At 36.8% G+C, this 13,308-nt stretch overlaps 1 protein-coding gene across 1 annotated transcript; it reads right to left on the bottom strand.

The window, feature by feature from the left end:
• Positions 1-1,519: 1,519 nt before the first annotated feature.
• Positions 1,520-2,420, bottom strand: LOC126712464 (E3 ubiquitin-protein ligase ATL23). The gene has a single exon (XM_050411792.1). The coding sequence runs from the start codon at positions 2,125-2,127 to the stop codon at positions 1,723-1,725; it is 405 nt and encodes a 134-aa protein (XP_050267749.1). The 5' UTR covers positions 2,128-2,420; the 3' UTR covers positions 1,520-1,722.
• Positions 2,421-13,308: the final 10,888 nt, after the last annotated feature.

Raw genomic sequence — 13,308 nt, 5'->3', positions numbered from 1 at the left:
CAAAAAGAGTGTGCATGCGTGGCAAACTTGTATTGGTACAATTTTTAGACCCCGTGCATGAGGCCCTGACAGATGAGAAAAAGCAGTACTAATATTAACCATAATAAAGCATTGCTTGCGTTGCGCGCGTGCTTGCTTGCTAAACAATCAAGATTGCTAGCTGGCTCTCGCTAATTAACACTGTCAGTCAAACTGGTGATGAGTGATGACACATAGTGGAACTGAAATTTTTTCCAAATAGGGAATCTAGGAAAATTTGTACGGACTATAAAAAATGGTTTTTTTTTTTTTTTTTGTCATATTTATAATAGATTTCATTATAAAATTAATTAATAAACTTTACCATAAATGTGAAAAAAAAAAAAAATATCATTCTTAGTGTGTTTTGAAAATACCTAAAAATTGTTTACATAAATAATTACATTCATTCACTTCCCAACCATAAAAGAAAAAGACTTCCAAATCGAATACCCTGAGGCCACCACACCTGGAATTTGTTTTAGTTTTCTCAGCTTTTGGTTTGTTTGGCTTTCCAACAAGTCTAGCCACAGCCAGCTTGCCACCAATGACCACTTCTTGTTGGTAAAGGATTTTAGGAATATGCTATAATTATTTTATGTGATAAATTATGGTTAGTTGTATACTACTTTTGAATTCTCGTCAGAATTAATCAGGCTGACGTGGCTAATAAGTTGTGTCTAATTAGTAAGTGGTTACATACTTACAGAGTTACATTAGCACCATAATGGCACAACTGCCAACTCTTATACAGTTATACTCAACCTTTGTTTCTCACTCGTGAAAAACAAAAAGAAAAAAAAAAGACCACCGCATTCTTCATGAATCATGACTATAATTTTTCACTTTTTTATATTTTGTTTTCAATATCGTTGATAGTTGATCCCAAAAACACGAAAAAGAAAATTTAATCAACTTTGAAGGGGTGTTCAGGGGCCAGTTATTTAAATGGTGTAAAATATAATATAATTGAAAAATGAAAGGCTTTTTTAGGAAAAAAAAAAAAAAAAGGTAAAATAGTAAAAATAAATATGGCTTGTAAAGCTGTTTATATTTTCTCGATTTTAAAATTAACTAATTTAGTTCTTAAACACTTAGTAAAACTTTCATTAAAATTTGATTTCACGATATTATTACATATTTAAAAATTATTTCGTTACAATATTTTCAACAACAACTGATATACAAACAGACCTTTAATATATGTTTTAAGGATCCATTTATCATTTTTGAAATGTCTCGAAACTGGTTGGTATTAGTCAATTTCAATTTAACTATTTGTATGTGTTTAAGAACCAAGTTGTAGTTTTGAAATATCTTGGAACTGGTTGGAATTAGTTGGCATTAATTCAATTATCAAGTAGTTACTGAATTTTAGCCTTAAAAAAAAAAAAAAAAAAAAGGTTTGCTGCGTACCTAAAAACCAGAACAGCCATGAAAACAAATTCCCATCAGATGAACACCTAAAAAATTCTTATCAACAAAAAAAAAAAATAAATAATAATAATAATAATAATGATATTTGAGAACCAAAAATAGCCCAGTAGGCTATGAATAAACAACTAAGATCTGGTCAAAAAAAAAAAAAAAAAAAAGGAAAAAGAAACTAAAGATCACAGATGCAACCACAAACTACAAAAGTTTATATCATAATCCAAAACCAACCAAAAAAACGTAACGTCTTTTCGGCTTTTTCCCGTTTTCTTAACAAGGATTTTCAGGTTCAATGGATTCATTCAAGAACTGAGGGTCAAGCTTGGTCCTACAAACAGGGCAAACCGAATGCTTAGAGAGCCAAGTGTCTGCGCATTGAACATGGAACCCATGGTTGCAACCGGGAATCAGTCTAGCCTGTTGCTCACTCTCAATCTCGTCAAGACAAACAGCGCACTCTGTACCCAACACCAAATCTTTCGCAGGAACCTTAGGCAGCTTCTCTAGCTCTGACTCCGATAACCCAGTTTTCTTGACCGGCTTTTCCGGTGACCTTGAATCGTTGCCGTTGCCTGAGAAACTGGTGGCGTACCATAAGAGACAGATGTATACGATGAAAACCACGCTCGTCCCAACACAAGGTAAGAAAAGAGCCAAGAAAACTGAGACCATCATTTTTTTGGCTTTGATTTTGGTTTTGGTTTTGGTTTTGGTTTTGGGTGGCGGTTCGAATTTCTTTTAGGGTGGTTGATAGAGAAGTGAATGTGGAGGGTATGGAGGTGTAGTTGTGGAAACCATAGCAGCGGACGATTTAGAAGGGTTTTGTGTGATTGGAAAAATATATATATATTTGACGCAAATTTATATTTTTAGGTGGTGGTGTTGGTTTAGAGGGTGTTTGGGAGGCTGGAATCTGAGGTGGGGAAAGTGTGGAAGAAACTTTTTTGGGGTGTGACGTGGATCCGCTTTGGAGGGGTAACGGGTACATGTATATGGAAAGAATCCGGATGTTTCTTCTTCTTATTATTATTATTATTATTATTTTTATTTTTTTAGTCTAAATCACTTGTTTGGTATAAGAAAGTGCTTATCTTTTATTTATTTTTATTTTTTCTATTTTTTTTAATAGGAGAATTATGTTAGAACCACATAATTGGGTACAATTTTATGCCACAACTCGTCACATGACGAGTTGTGGTTGACAAAGATTTGTCATGTTACGTGGTACTAACACAACTCTTAATAGGGTGTCGAGAAATTTTGCAAAATGTTAGGTAGTAGTAAATAATAACACTATAATTAGTGCCTAAAATAATATTAGTTTTATTTTGATTTATCACTAACACTATAATAAGTATTTTCCAAGTATTCTCCAAAAAAAAAAAAACATATTTTCCATTTGTAATAAGTTCTATAAAAAATATTTTTTATAAAAGTAAAAAATATTGTATATCTCATGCCTAATAGCCATATAAAAGTATAAGAAAAATTAACCAATATCCTAAGAACATTAATTTAATAAGTATTTTTTAAAAATATTTTATAAGAAAATAAACAAAAACTAATTTTTTGACAACCTTTTATATTATTGATAAGCAACTATTATATTACTGATATATATATATATATATATATAATTTTTCTAAAAAAAGAAAGATATACATGAGATATTTTTTTAATTTTAAAATTATAAGCAACAATCAATAGGACATACATGAGTTTTTTTATTTTTTCGAGAAACTGATATACAGTAAAATTTTTGTTTATTGTTGATGAGGAGTGAATAAGATGTATTATATAAAAATCTCAAAATCTATATATATAAATAAAGTATGTTGAATTGGATAATTTATAATTTCTGCTGGTAGGGCAGCCTTTTATGCAATCTTTTTATCCCCTTTTGGTTGGTGAGTCATTGACCTTCTGTAAAAGTTTCAAAAATAATCGAGTGCCATGTACGGGCCTCTGGACCGTCACCATTGGTTTTTAGTGTGTGAAACTTTTTTATGATTGGTTTTTCAATGAAGAGATGAGGATAGGGGCATATTGGAGACTCTCTTTTGGCCCATGAGTAGGACAAAATAAATAAACAAGCCACTCATGTTTTTTATTTTGGCCATGGACCCCACTGTATCTATCAGCCATTTTTAAAATCAACTTTTTTTTTTTTTTTTTTTGAGAATGATTTTTAAAATCAACTTGATAGAAACATTTTTATCAATTTTGCACTGCCACTGCTAATTTCACAATAGGATGCCGAAAACAAATAGCCCATATAAGATGTTTTGAAAAGGATTTTTACCATAATTGATTCAGAAGGGGTTATATTTACAACATTTTCATAATATTTTCACAACAAATTATAAATAGTTAATTATTATTGATTCAAATTTAAACCTGCCATTGAGATTACTTTTTTATCCCAACAATAATAATCAATAACAATCTATCACTTAGGATTTGTTATGAAAATATTGTAAATATAAAATTTCTTTAATTGATACTATGGGGCTAAAGAATTTGTGACCCTGGCCCACTTTACATTAGGGCCCAAGGCCCGAGCCGAGGAGGGATATAGCCGAGGATATACAATGAAAGTCCAAATAGCCTTGAGACAGTTGAGGATGACTCTGTCCTTGGCATCCCCAAGGCACTCCTAAAAGAAAGGGCAAGAACGGTATAAGAACAGTTTTGGGAAAAACCGAACACATCCGCGTTGATAGAGAAAGGACCCCTGGACAATATGGTGACAAAGGACAAAGGAAAGGCTGTCATTACTGCAATTAAATACTCTGCGCCAGACAGAGCAATGTTTTTCAACTTTTACAACCACCCCCAACCACTTTGGGTATAGGCTGATGGAACAAGTATCAACCCTGGAAAGTTGAACTTACATGTGGACGTTGGAGGAGGGGTAAAGGCTAATATAAAAGGAGAAGTAAGCAATCCAGAAAAAGGGGCTGGGAAAAAAGGCTAAGAACCAGAGCCTCCCAGGCCGTACCGAGAAGAAAGACTTCTCAAGCGAACATGGTTTATTTCTGTATGAGCACCATGACTAACCATCGTCCGATGACCAAGGCCTAGCCTTTCAAGCCCACGCTCTACAAATTATATTGTTTGAGCTTTTAACGTACGAACCCAATATCATTTTGGGGTCGTTATAATTTGAGTCCTTATAGATACATTTTAATTGAATTTGATTTTACATTTAGTAATTTGGACAATCAAATTCTTGGCTTGAAATTTTTTCATATTTGCACATTCAGATTATTGGCCAGATTTTTTCATTTTTCTATCAAATTGATGGATGAAAATTTCGTTGAAAGAGGCTGAGACAATCCATCTAAAATTTGAGGAAAAAGCATGCATGCGATTAAAATGGTGCCAACCCTTGATTTATGCATCCCAAATAGCCACGAGTCTAAAATTGAATTTCCATGAGCTTGAATCATGGACTATGTCGAGAATGAAGTGTTTGAACCAGCTTGCTACCTTTAAAGAGTAGCTCGCTTTATGCACAAATATTGAATGCATTTGTTATCAGTTGCTGGGTTAGGTTCATGTGCCTCTGGCATGGCAAAATAAAAAGTGTTCAACCATATATTCTACTCTATTTATATTTCTTCCAAATGATCTAAAATCTAGGAAAAATAAACTTATTCAGGGCTGCAATTATTGTCAAATTTTAGTTGCTTATGTCACTTATAGAATAAATTCAAGTGTAGTTCCAATAATGACATTTAAAATATACATATATATCAATGAGAAATTTTTTAGACAGTGATAACTGATAAGAAAATTATTTTTAGAAAAAATTTAGTTACAAATAGGACTGTAAATGAACCAAACCGTTCATAAACAGCTTGGGCTTGGTTCAATAAAAAATTCGTTCATATTTGTTTGTTTATAAACAAGTCAAGTTTAAGCTTTAGTTTTAGGCTTACTTAATAAACAAGCCGAGCCCAAGTAAAAAATATTGTTCATGAACAAGCTCGTGAACACCAAGGCTCGATACAAAAGTAACAAAACAATTTGAGCTTAGGCTTATTTATGAGTTTGGTAATAAAATTGATATGAGCTTGACAAGTAAACTAATATCCTTCTAAGACTTTAATTAATTATAAGTTGAGACCACTCATCCAAACCAAGTAAGCTAGATAATAAGCTTGATATAGGCTTAATAATATACTTGTGTTGGATCTCAAGCTCAAAAACATGATATTGAGCTTGAGTTTGGGCTTGATATAGAGCTCGAGCTTGACTAATGAATCAAGCCAAGTCAAGCCGAGTTAAAACTTTTATATTTTATAACAAGCTCAAACTTGAACATTATTTGTAGGCTTGTATCAAGCTCAAGCCAAATTTAAACATTTTGCTTTTGCCGTCGAGCCAAGTTTGAACATTCACTTCTCGATAAAGTTCGGCTCATTTACAATCCTCACCAAATTGGTTTTAGTTTAAGGCTATAACCTTACTCAATAAATAAACATTATTACATATTTTGAAAATTTAACCATTGAATTGCATATTATTTACGATCTTAATACAAATTTCAAATTTTGTGTCAATCGGATATTATTTACTATATGATTTAGAAGTTTATATTTTATACATAATTTTAAATTACAAAAACTTGTAATTTAAACAATTTATTGATGACATAGCTATTGATCTTTAATTTTCTATAAATATTGCAAGCATGGAGAATATAAGAAGAAGATATAATCCAATGGTGAATTTATTAAAATTCATCTCTAATAAAAAGATATTGAGTTAAACTTTGTCATTTTTTTTTATTCAAATACAACAGGGCTAAACCCTACATTGAAATGTAATGAGGGGGTTAACAGTCACTTGGGAAAGTGGGATTCTGTTGGTGTGTAAGAGCATGTTGCATTTATACCTGATTTGGAAATCAAACCGTTTTGCTATGCAATTGCCAGGGAAGATTTGTTTTGTTGTTGAATCGGTCGTTTATACTGCCATTCAACAATTAAAGCTCATTCCTATAAATAATAATGAAAAAAAAATAAAAAATTTAAGTTCATTGCCTTAGGATAGGAAAAAAAAAATGGTAGTTGGGGTGTATTTATGGCCGAAAATTATGCTAAAAAGAGAGGAAATCATGCCATAATTTAGGGTACGTTAATGGCTGAAAATTGAATTGAAAGAGAGAGTGAATTCAGCTGGAAAATGTGAGGAAAAAAACATGCATGTAACTGAATCAGAATGGTGCCAATCCATTGATTGATTCATGCATCACAAGCAGAGACGACACGAGGCCTAAGGCATGGGTGATTTGCGTCATGTCAACCGCTCAAACACCTACTCATCTGACCTAAGTGCTAAAGACTACTTGCAGAAAATTTAAATTTCCATGAGGTGCACCTAGAATGAAAAATATTAGGAAAATATATTGTCGAATTTATTTATTTTTTTATGTCACTAGTTCTAATGATATTATATTAGAGGAAAATGCAAGAAAATGAGGTAGATATTTGGTTCCAATTAATAAAAACTAGTATATAACTTGTGTTTACGTACGAGAATGATAAATTGAAGTAGTGCTATTGATGTTATCTTGGATTATTAAACATATAAGACATTAATTCACCCAGGACATTTAGAGGTACTAAAATAGTTTTTCTTTGCAATTTTCATGATATTAGTTACGCCAAGTTTCTCATTACATCATTCTCAAAAAAAAGTTTCTCATTACATTGCTATTATGTATATAATTTTGAAAATCACTATTGAATACTACATGTAGGGACACGTTTCGCGACGAACCGCAGTAGAGTTGGGTTCGCACGTGAAAGGGCCCAAACAATATCATTTGTAGAGAGTGGATTCGAAAGGCTAGGCCTTAGTTACCCATTGGTGGTTCTGGTGGTGTTCATATGTGATTTAAGCGCTTTCACCCTTGGAGTCTTTCTTCTGGAGGTAGACTGGGAGCCTTTTCTTTCTTAGCCAGTCGTCCCAGCCCCCCCCCCCCCTCCCCTTAGATTACTTACTTTTTCTTTTATACTAGTCTGCATTCACTTTCCTTCGTCCACGTGTAGGGTCGACATTTCCAAGACTGATACTTGTCTTGTCAATCCAAACCCAAAGTTGTTGGGAGTGGTTAATAAAGTTAAAGGATAAGGCTCTGTTAGGCGCAGAGATATGCATGGGGAAGATGGTAAAGACAGCCTTTCCTAGATATTTTAGATTTCCCTTCAAGCATGTCCCTTTACCGTTTTGCCCCTCTTCTTGGTGGATCTTTGGGTCAGCCGAGGACTACACTGTCCTCGGCTGCTTCTCCGGGCCAATTGGGCCTTATTATTCTTGAGCTCGGGCCATGACCTTTTTCGGCTTAGGCCTTTGAACTCTCCATCAGCAAGTGGGCTTGGCCCATCAATTATTGGACCCCACAATAGCCCCTCAAAACCCTGCTGTCCGACATCATGGTTGGAAAGGGGGGTTTTGGTAATACCGAGCCTTTATTATGGCTCATTTAATTCATCCCTTGACTGGTGCTGGCGACTCTTCACCTGCCCAGGGAATGTACCGGCCTACAAGACGTTTCCCTTGATTTGCGCACGATGTGTTTATGCCGTTTGGTTATCTGAAGCGCATCTTTAATGTCTTCCCTTTACGAAGCCTCCCAGATTCAACGGCTTTTGATGGCGTGGGGGAATGAAACGGACGCATTCATGTTTGCAGATTTCCTTGGAGATCTGAACGTATTATGTACTCTTTTCCTCATCCCCTATATAAAGAGAAAAGACAAAAGCTTACTTTCTCATACTTGAGCCCCTCAGATTCCTCCCAGAGTCCACTTCTTCTCTCTAGTTATACCTTATTCGATAGAAAGTTCACCACAGTAGTCAGCCATGAATAGACCACTTCATTCCCAAAAACACCATGTCCTAATAAAGCTCGAGATGGCTCGGTCAGGGCAAGGATGGCGGAGACTCAAGATTTGTCTCCCCTTCCTTTTAGCCAAAATCCGAAGCAGGGACTCGTCACATCTCACTTTCGGTGTGACCGAGTCAAAGACATCCATTATCACCACCCTCCGCTCTGCCATGAGCATATCTAACATGGCACCAGTGTGTTAGGAGTCAGGACTGGGGCAGAGACTAAGTGCCCCTGCTTCTTCCTCTCTTCGTTCACTGGCGCCTCCTTCTGCCTCTCTTTCTTCTTCTTTCCACCACCAGATCCATCCTGGTGCTTTTCCTTCTCCCTCTTTTGCTCATTTTTCTTTCTTTTCATCTCTTCCCTCTTCTTCTCCTCCTTCTTTTACTCATGTCCTCCATCCTCCTCATTCATCTCCTCCATCTTCTGCTCATGTCCTCCATCTTTTTCATTCATCTCCTCCATCCTCTTCTTCCTTTGCGCTCCTTGATGACAAGAGCTTGCTGAATTGCTTCCATGTGTTCCAATTCTTCTTCCTTCTCCTTCATCTTTTTCCTAAGAAGGTTCTTCTCCTGAGATGAGCAGTACTGAGGCAGAGATTGGAGAGACTTTAAAAGTGAGTTTAAAAGACACCTGACTGTTTACTTATCTGTATTGCGGATGCTATTGTTGCTTTGGCAGTTCATCTTTTGTATAGGCTTGTTTAAGCCCTTCTTTGTACGTTGTAATAATTTTTCATATTAATAAAAGTTGCTGTTACCTTATTTCGCATGTTATGTTTTTATGTTTTTACGAGTTTACAAACGCTGCTCGGCACCATAATATAGCATTTGAATCAATGATAACTAAGGCTAAAATGTTTGCTAATAAAAAGGTGTCACCATAACTTTAATAAAATTATTTAAAATAGCAAAGCCGACCAGTGAGGAATGAAACTCACCTTAAAATTAGCCAAGATGAGGACTAAGCGCTCGATACGGTGTAGGAAGTAACTATCCGAGGACATGTCACTCGCCAAATGGACAATTTCCTTAGATTAATGAAAGTTGGGTCGTTTCGCCATCTTCTTGACACACTGGCTTTAACCTTTACAGTATTTGAGCCGAGAACCTTCCCCATTCGAGTAGTCGGTTTCCCAAAAGGTTTGAGTCCGAGGACCATGCAAGTCCTAGGTTCTGTCCAAAACTTAGGTTTTTCTCAGTACTTGGTTTCCCCATAGGCTTGAGTCTGAGGACCATGCAAGTCCTAGGTTCTGTCCAAAACTCTTTGGGTTCAGTTTCTCCCTTTCCTCAGATATTTCACGAGGTGCCGAGCAGGAAGTTTTCCTCGGCAACGGTTATTCCTCGGCGTGGGCCATTGCCCCTGGGCCCCCATGCAGAACAGGCCTGGGCCGCGAATCCACTTGGCCCACAACTTAAAGGGTATTTATGTAGTTTTTGGTTACGCAGTGCTTTTTGGCGTCCCAATGTTCGAGGTGCACCTTCCAGAGACTCCTTTAATCCCCTGGTTGCAGGTGGCGTTGGAGATTGAGCCAAAGCAATCTTGTCTGTAGCGTTCCTTGGGATGCTGCGTGAATTAAATGCCACCACCTTATCTCTTTAAATAAATAGGAGAGCAAGTTACTTCACCTTCGCACCAATTATTTAGTTTTCTCCCAAATCACAGCTCCTATACTCAGTGCTGTCCTCCCTTAGCACAACATGTTTGAGGCGAGGGTTGGGAAGAAGGAACTCTTTCCGCCACGGAAGCGCCGTGCCCTCATGAGACTCAAAATAGTGAGGTATGGGCACAGGAAGCATAAGTTCAAGAGAATACTCCATTTCGATCGAGGGGAAAGGATGTCTCTCCCCCTTTTAGTCAAAATCCGAAGCAGGTTCTGTTCATGCCAGAATTTTGGTGTGTCAGAAGAAAGATTCTCCGTCATCAGCGCCTCTGCCTTGTGGCGGGCAAATATTTAGAGAAAGCCCTTCAACTTCCAACTCCCAGCACCTTTCCTTCAGCGGTGTCAGGCTCAAGTTGGGTCTCTTTTGCTGTTTGAGTTGTGGGCATGTGAAAGCATTGAGGAAGAACAAGGTCTTGGAGCTGTAGCCAACCTCTCCTCTGATCTACTTCCTCGGCTTTATCTTATTCTCTTGTATCTTCCTTTCTTTTTGGTTATGTAGTGAGCTTTGACACAAACTGATTCAAGCTTTTCATTGTACGTTGTACTATTTCTTTGTTTTAGTAAAAAAAAAATGGAAATTTCTTTGCTTGTTTTGAATACTGTTCCTTTGACAACACTACTTTGTGAATGGGTGTGCTCCATGTGTGTTTCTCCTCGGCGGTATTTAAAGCAAGAACCCGAGATAACGGTTGAACGTTCTGTAATAAGTGCGAGAACACTGTCTGAGAACGACAAATTCTGAATAATTCACCGAGGGAGTGACCGAACATTGCATAACTTCGATTATGCTTTTGGAAACACGTTACTCCATTCCGTACTGGTCCCTTTAGTGTTGAGGATTCGAGGGCAAACTAGAGAATCCATGTAACATAGTTTTTCCTTTTAAGTAGTTGGTTTCCCCAGAAGCTTGGGTCCGAGGACCATACAAGGCCTTGGTTCTGTCCAAAACTTGTATTGTCTTTTTAAGTAGTTGGTTTCCCCAGAGGCTTGGGTCCGAGGACCATACAAGGCCTTGGTTCTGTCCAAAACTTGTATTGTCTTTGTAAGTAGTTGGTTTCCCCAGAGGCTTGGGTCCGAGGACCATACAAGGCCTTGGTTCTGTCCAAAACTTGTATTGTCTTTTTAAGTAGTTGGTTTCCCCAAAGGCTTGGGTCCGAGGATCATACAAGGCCTTGGTTCTGTCCAAAACTTGTATTGTCTTTGTAAGTAGTTGGTTTTCCCAGAGGCTTGGGTCCGAGGACCATACAAGGCCTTGATTCTGTCCAAAACTTGTATTATCTTTTTAAGTAGTTGGTTTCCCCAAAGGCTTGGGTCCGAGGACCATACAAGGCCTTGGTTCTGTCCAAAACTTGTATTGTCTTTTTAAGTAGTTGGTTTCCCCAGAGGCTTGGGTCCGAGGACCATACAAGGCCTTGGTTCTGTCCAAAACTTGTATTGTCTTTTTAAGTAGTTGGTTTCCCCAGAGGCTTGGGTCCGAGGACCATACAAGGCCTTGGTTCTGTCCAAAACTTGTATTGTCTTTGTAAGTAGTTGATTTCCCCAGAGGCTTGGGTCCGAGGACCATACAAGGCCTTGGTTCTGTCCAAAACTTGTATTCTTCTTTATTTATTTATCTTCCGAAGGTTTAGCTCCTCGAACAAGGTGGGGGAAGCTAGACTGATGTTTGAAGCCCCTAGACTTGCCCATGCCATTGACACTGTGAGACGTAGCCCCTAGTGGGAACTTATGTTGGAATAACAACAATGTGTCGCCGGTCATAAAGGCACCTTCATAGACCCTTGCTCGACAAAAGCTCAACTTCACCACCGCTCGAGCTAACGCGCAAGCCTTCCCCACAGACGGCGCCAATTGTAGGGACACGTTTCGCGACGAACCGCAGTAGAGTTAGGTTCGCACGTGAAAGGGCCCAAACAATATCATTTTTAGAGAGTGGATTCGAAAGGCTAGGCCTTAGTTACCCATTGGTGGTTCTGGTGGTGTTCATATGTGATTTAAGCGCTTTCACCCTTGGAGTCTTTCTTCTGGAGGTAGACTGGGAGCCTTTTCTTTCTTGGCCAGTCGTCCCAGCCCCCCCCCCTTAGATTACTTACTTTTTCTTTTATACTAGTCTGCATTCACTTTCCTTCGTCCACGTGTAGGGTCGACATTTCCAAGACTGATACTCTTCTTGTCAATCCAAACCCAAAGTTGTTGAGAGTGGTTAATAAAGTTAAAAGATAAGGCTCTGTTAGGCGCAGAGATATGCATGGGGAAGATGGTAAAGACAGCCTTTCCTAGATATTTTAGATTTCCCTTCAAGCATGTCCCTTTACCGTTTTGCCCCTCTTCTTGGTGGATCTTTGGGTCAGCCGAGGACTACACTGTCCTCGGCTGCTTCTCCGGGCCAATTGGGCCTTATTATTCTTGAGCTCGGGCCATGACCTTTTTCGGCTTAGGCCTTTGAACTCTCCATCAGCAAGTGGGCCTGGCCCATCAATTATTGGACCCCACACTACATATACAATATCAATTTACAATCATTGTACATGAAATTATCTAAATACAACACAAAATAAAAAGAATAGGTCCAATAATATCTCCTAAATTGAATGGGGATAGGTACATGTGATTATTCAACTCAATTACAAAATTTTAGGTTCAAGATTTTCGTATACAAAATATCTAAATAGAAACAGTTTAAAAAAAATATGCTCATTAGTTTAGAGAAAAAATAATAGTAAAAATCTAAACAATTTAATTTTTATGGAAAGCTAATAAAAGAAAAATCCAATTTTGATTCTAGTTGATTTTTCTCTAAACTTTGGTTTAAAATACATAAACTCGCACGCGCACGCGCAGAGATATATATATTAACTAGTTAGTAATAGATCGTACATGGTCATAGTGTATTATATAAATAACTTATAAATTTAAATTATTTTTAGTTACACAAAAAATGGCTCATAAATTTAAAATCATTCAAATTCTCTTTTCCTATAATTTTATATATAGAGTTAGATATATGGCTAGGTTTTTTTATAGTTTATTTATATTAGACTCCTCGTTTTCTACACTAAATTAACTTACTTGGTACAAAAATTTAAAAACTTAAATTAGATAGAACATGTGGCACAAAATTAAACTCTAATTGAAATCCACTTTTTGTATTGAATTAACTCACTTGGCACAAAAAATTAAAAGCTTAGATTAGATAGGACACGTAGTGCAAAATTAGACTCTAATTGAATTACAATTTGAAATCTAATTAGATTTCTCTCTACTTTGCCTATTTATATATATATATATATATATAT

The sequence above is a fragment of the Quercus robur genome, chromosome 2, assembly GCF_932294415.1.
Source record: "Quercus robur chromosome 2, dhQueRobu3.1, whole genome shotgun sequence".
Lineage (NCBI taxonomy): Eukaryota > Viridiplantae > Streptophyta > Magnoliopsida > Fagales > Fagaceae > Quercus > Quercus robur.
This window is presented reverse-complemented; position numbering and strand designations above follow the sequence as displayed.

What these genes read in the sequence shown, in the direction of transcription:
- LOC126712464 (XM_050411792.1), bottom strand. Translation starts at nt 2,127, where the DNA reads ATGATGGTCTCAGTTTTCTTGGCTCTTTTCTTACCTTGTGTTGGGACG.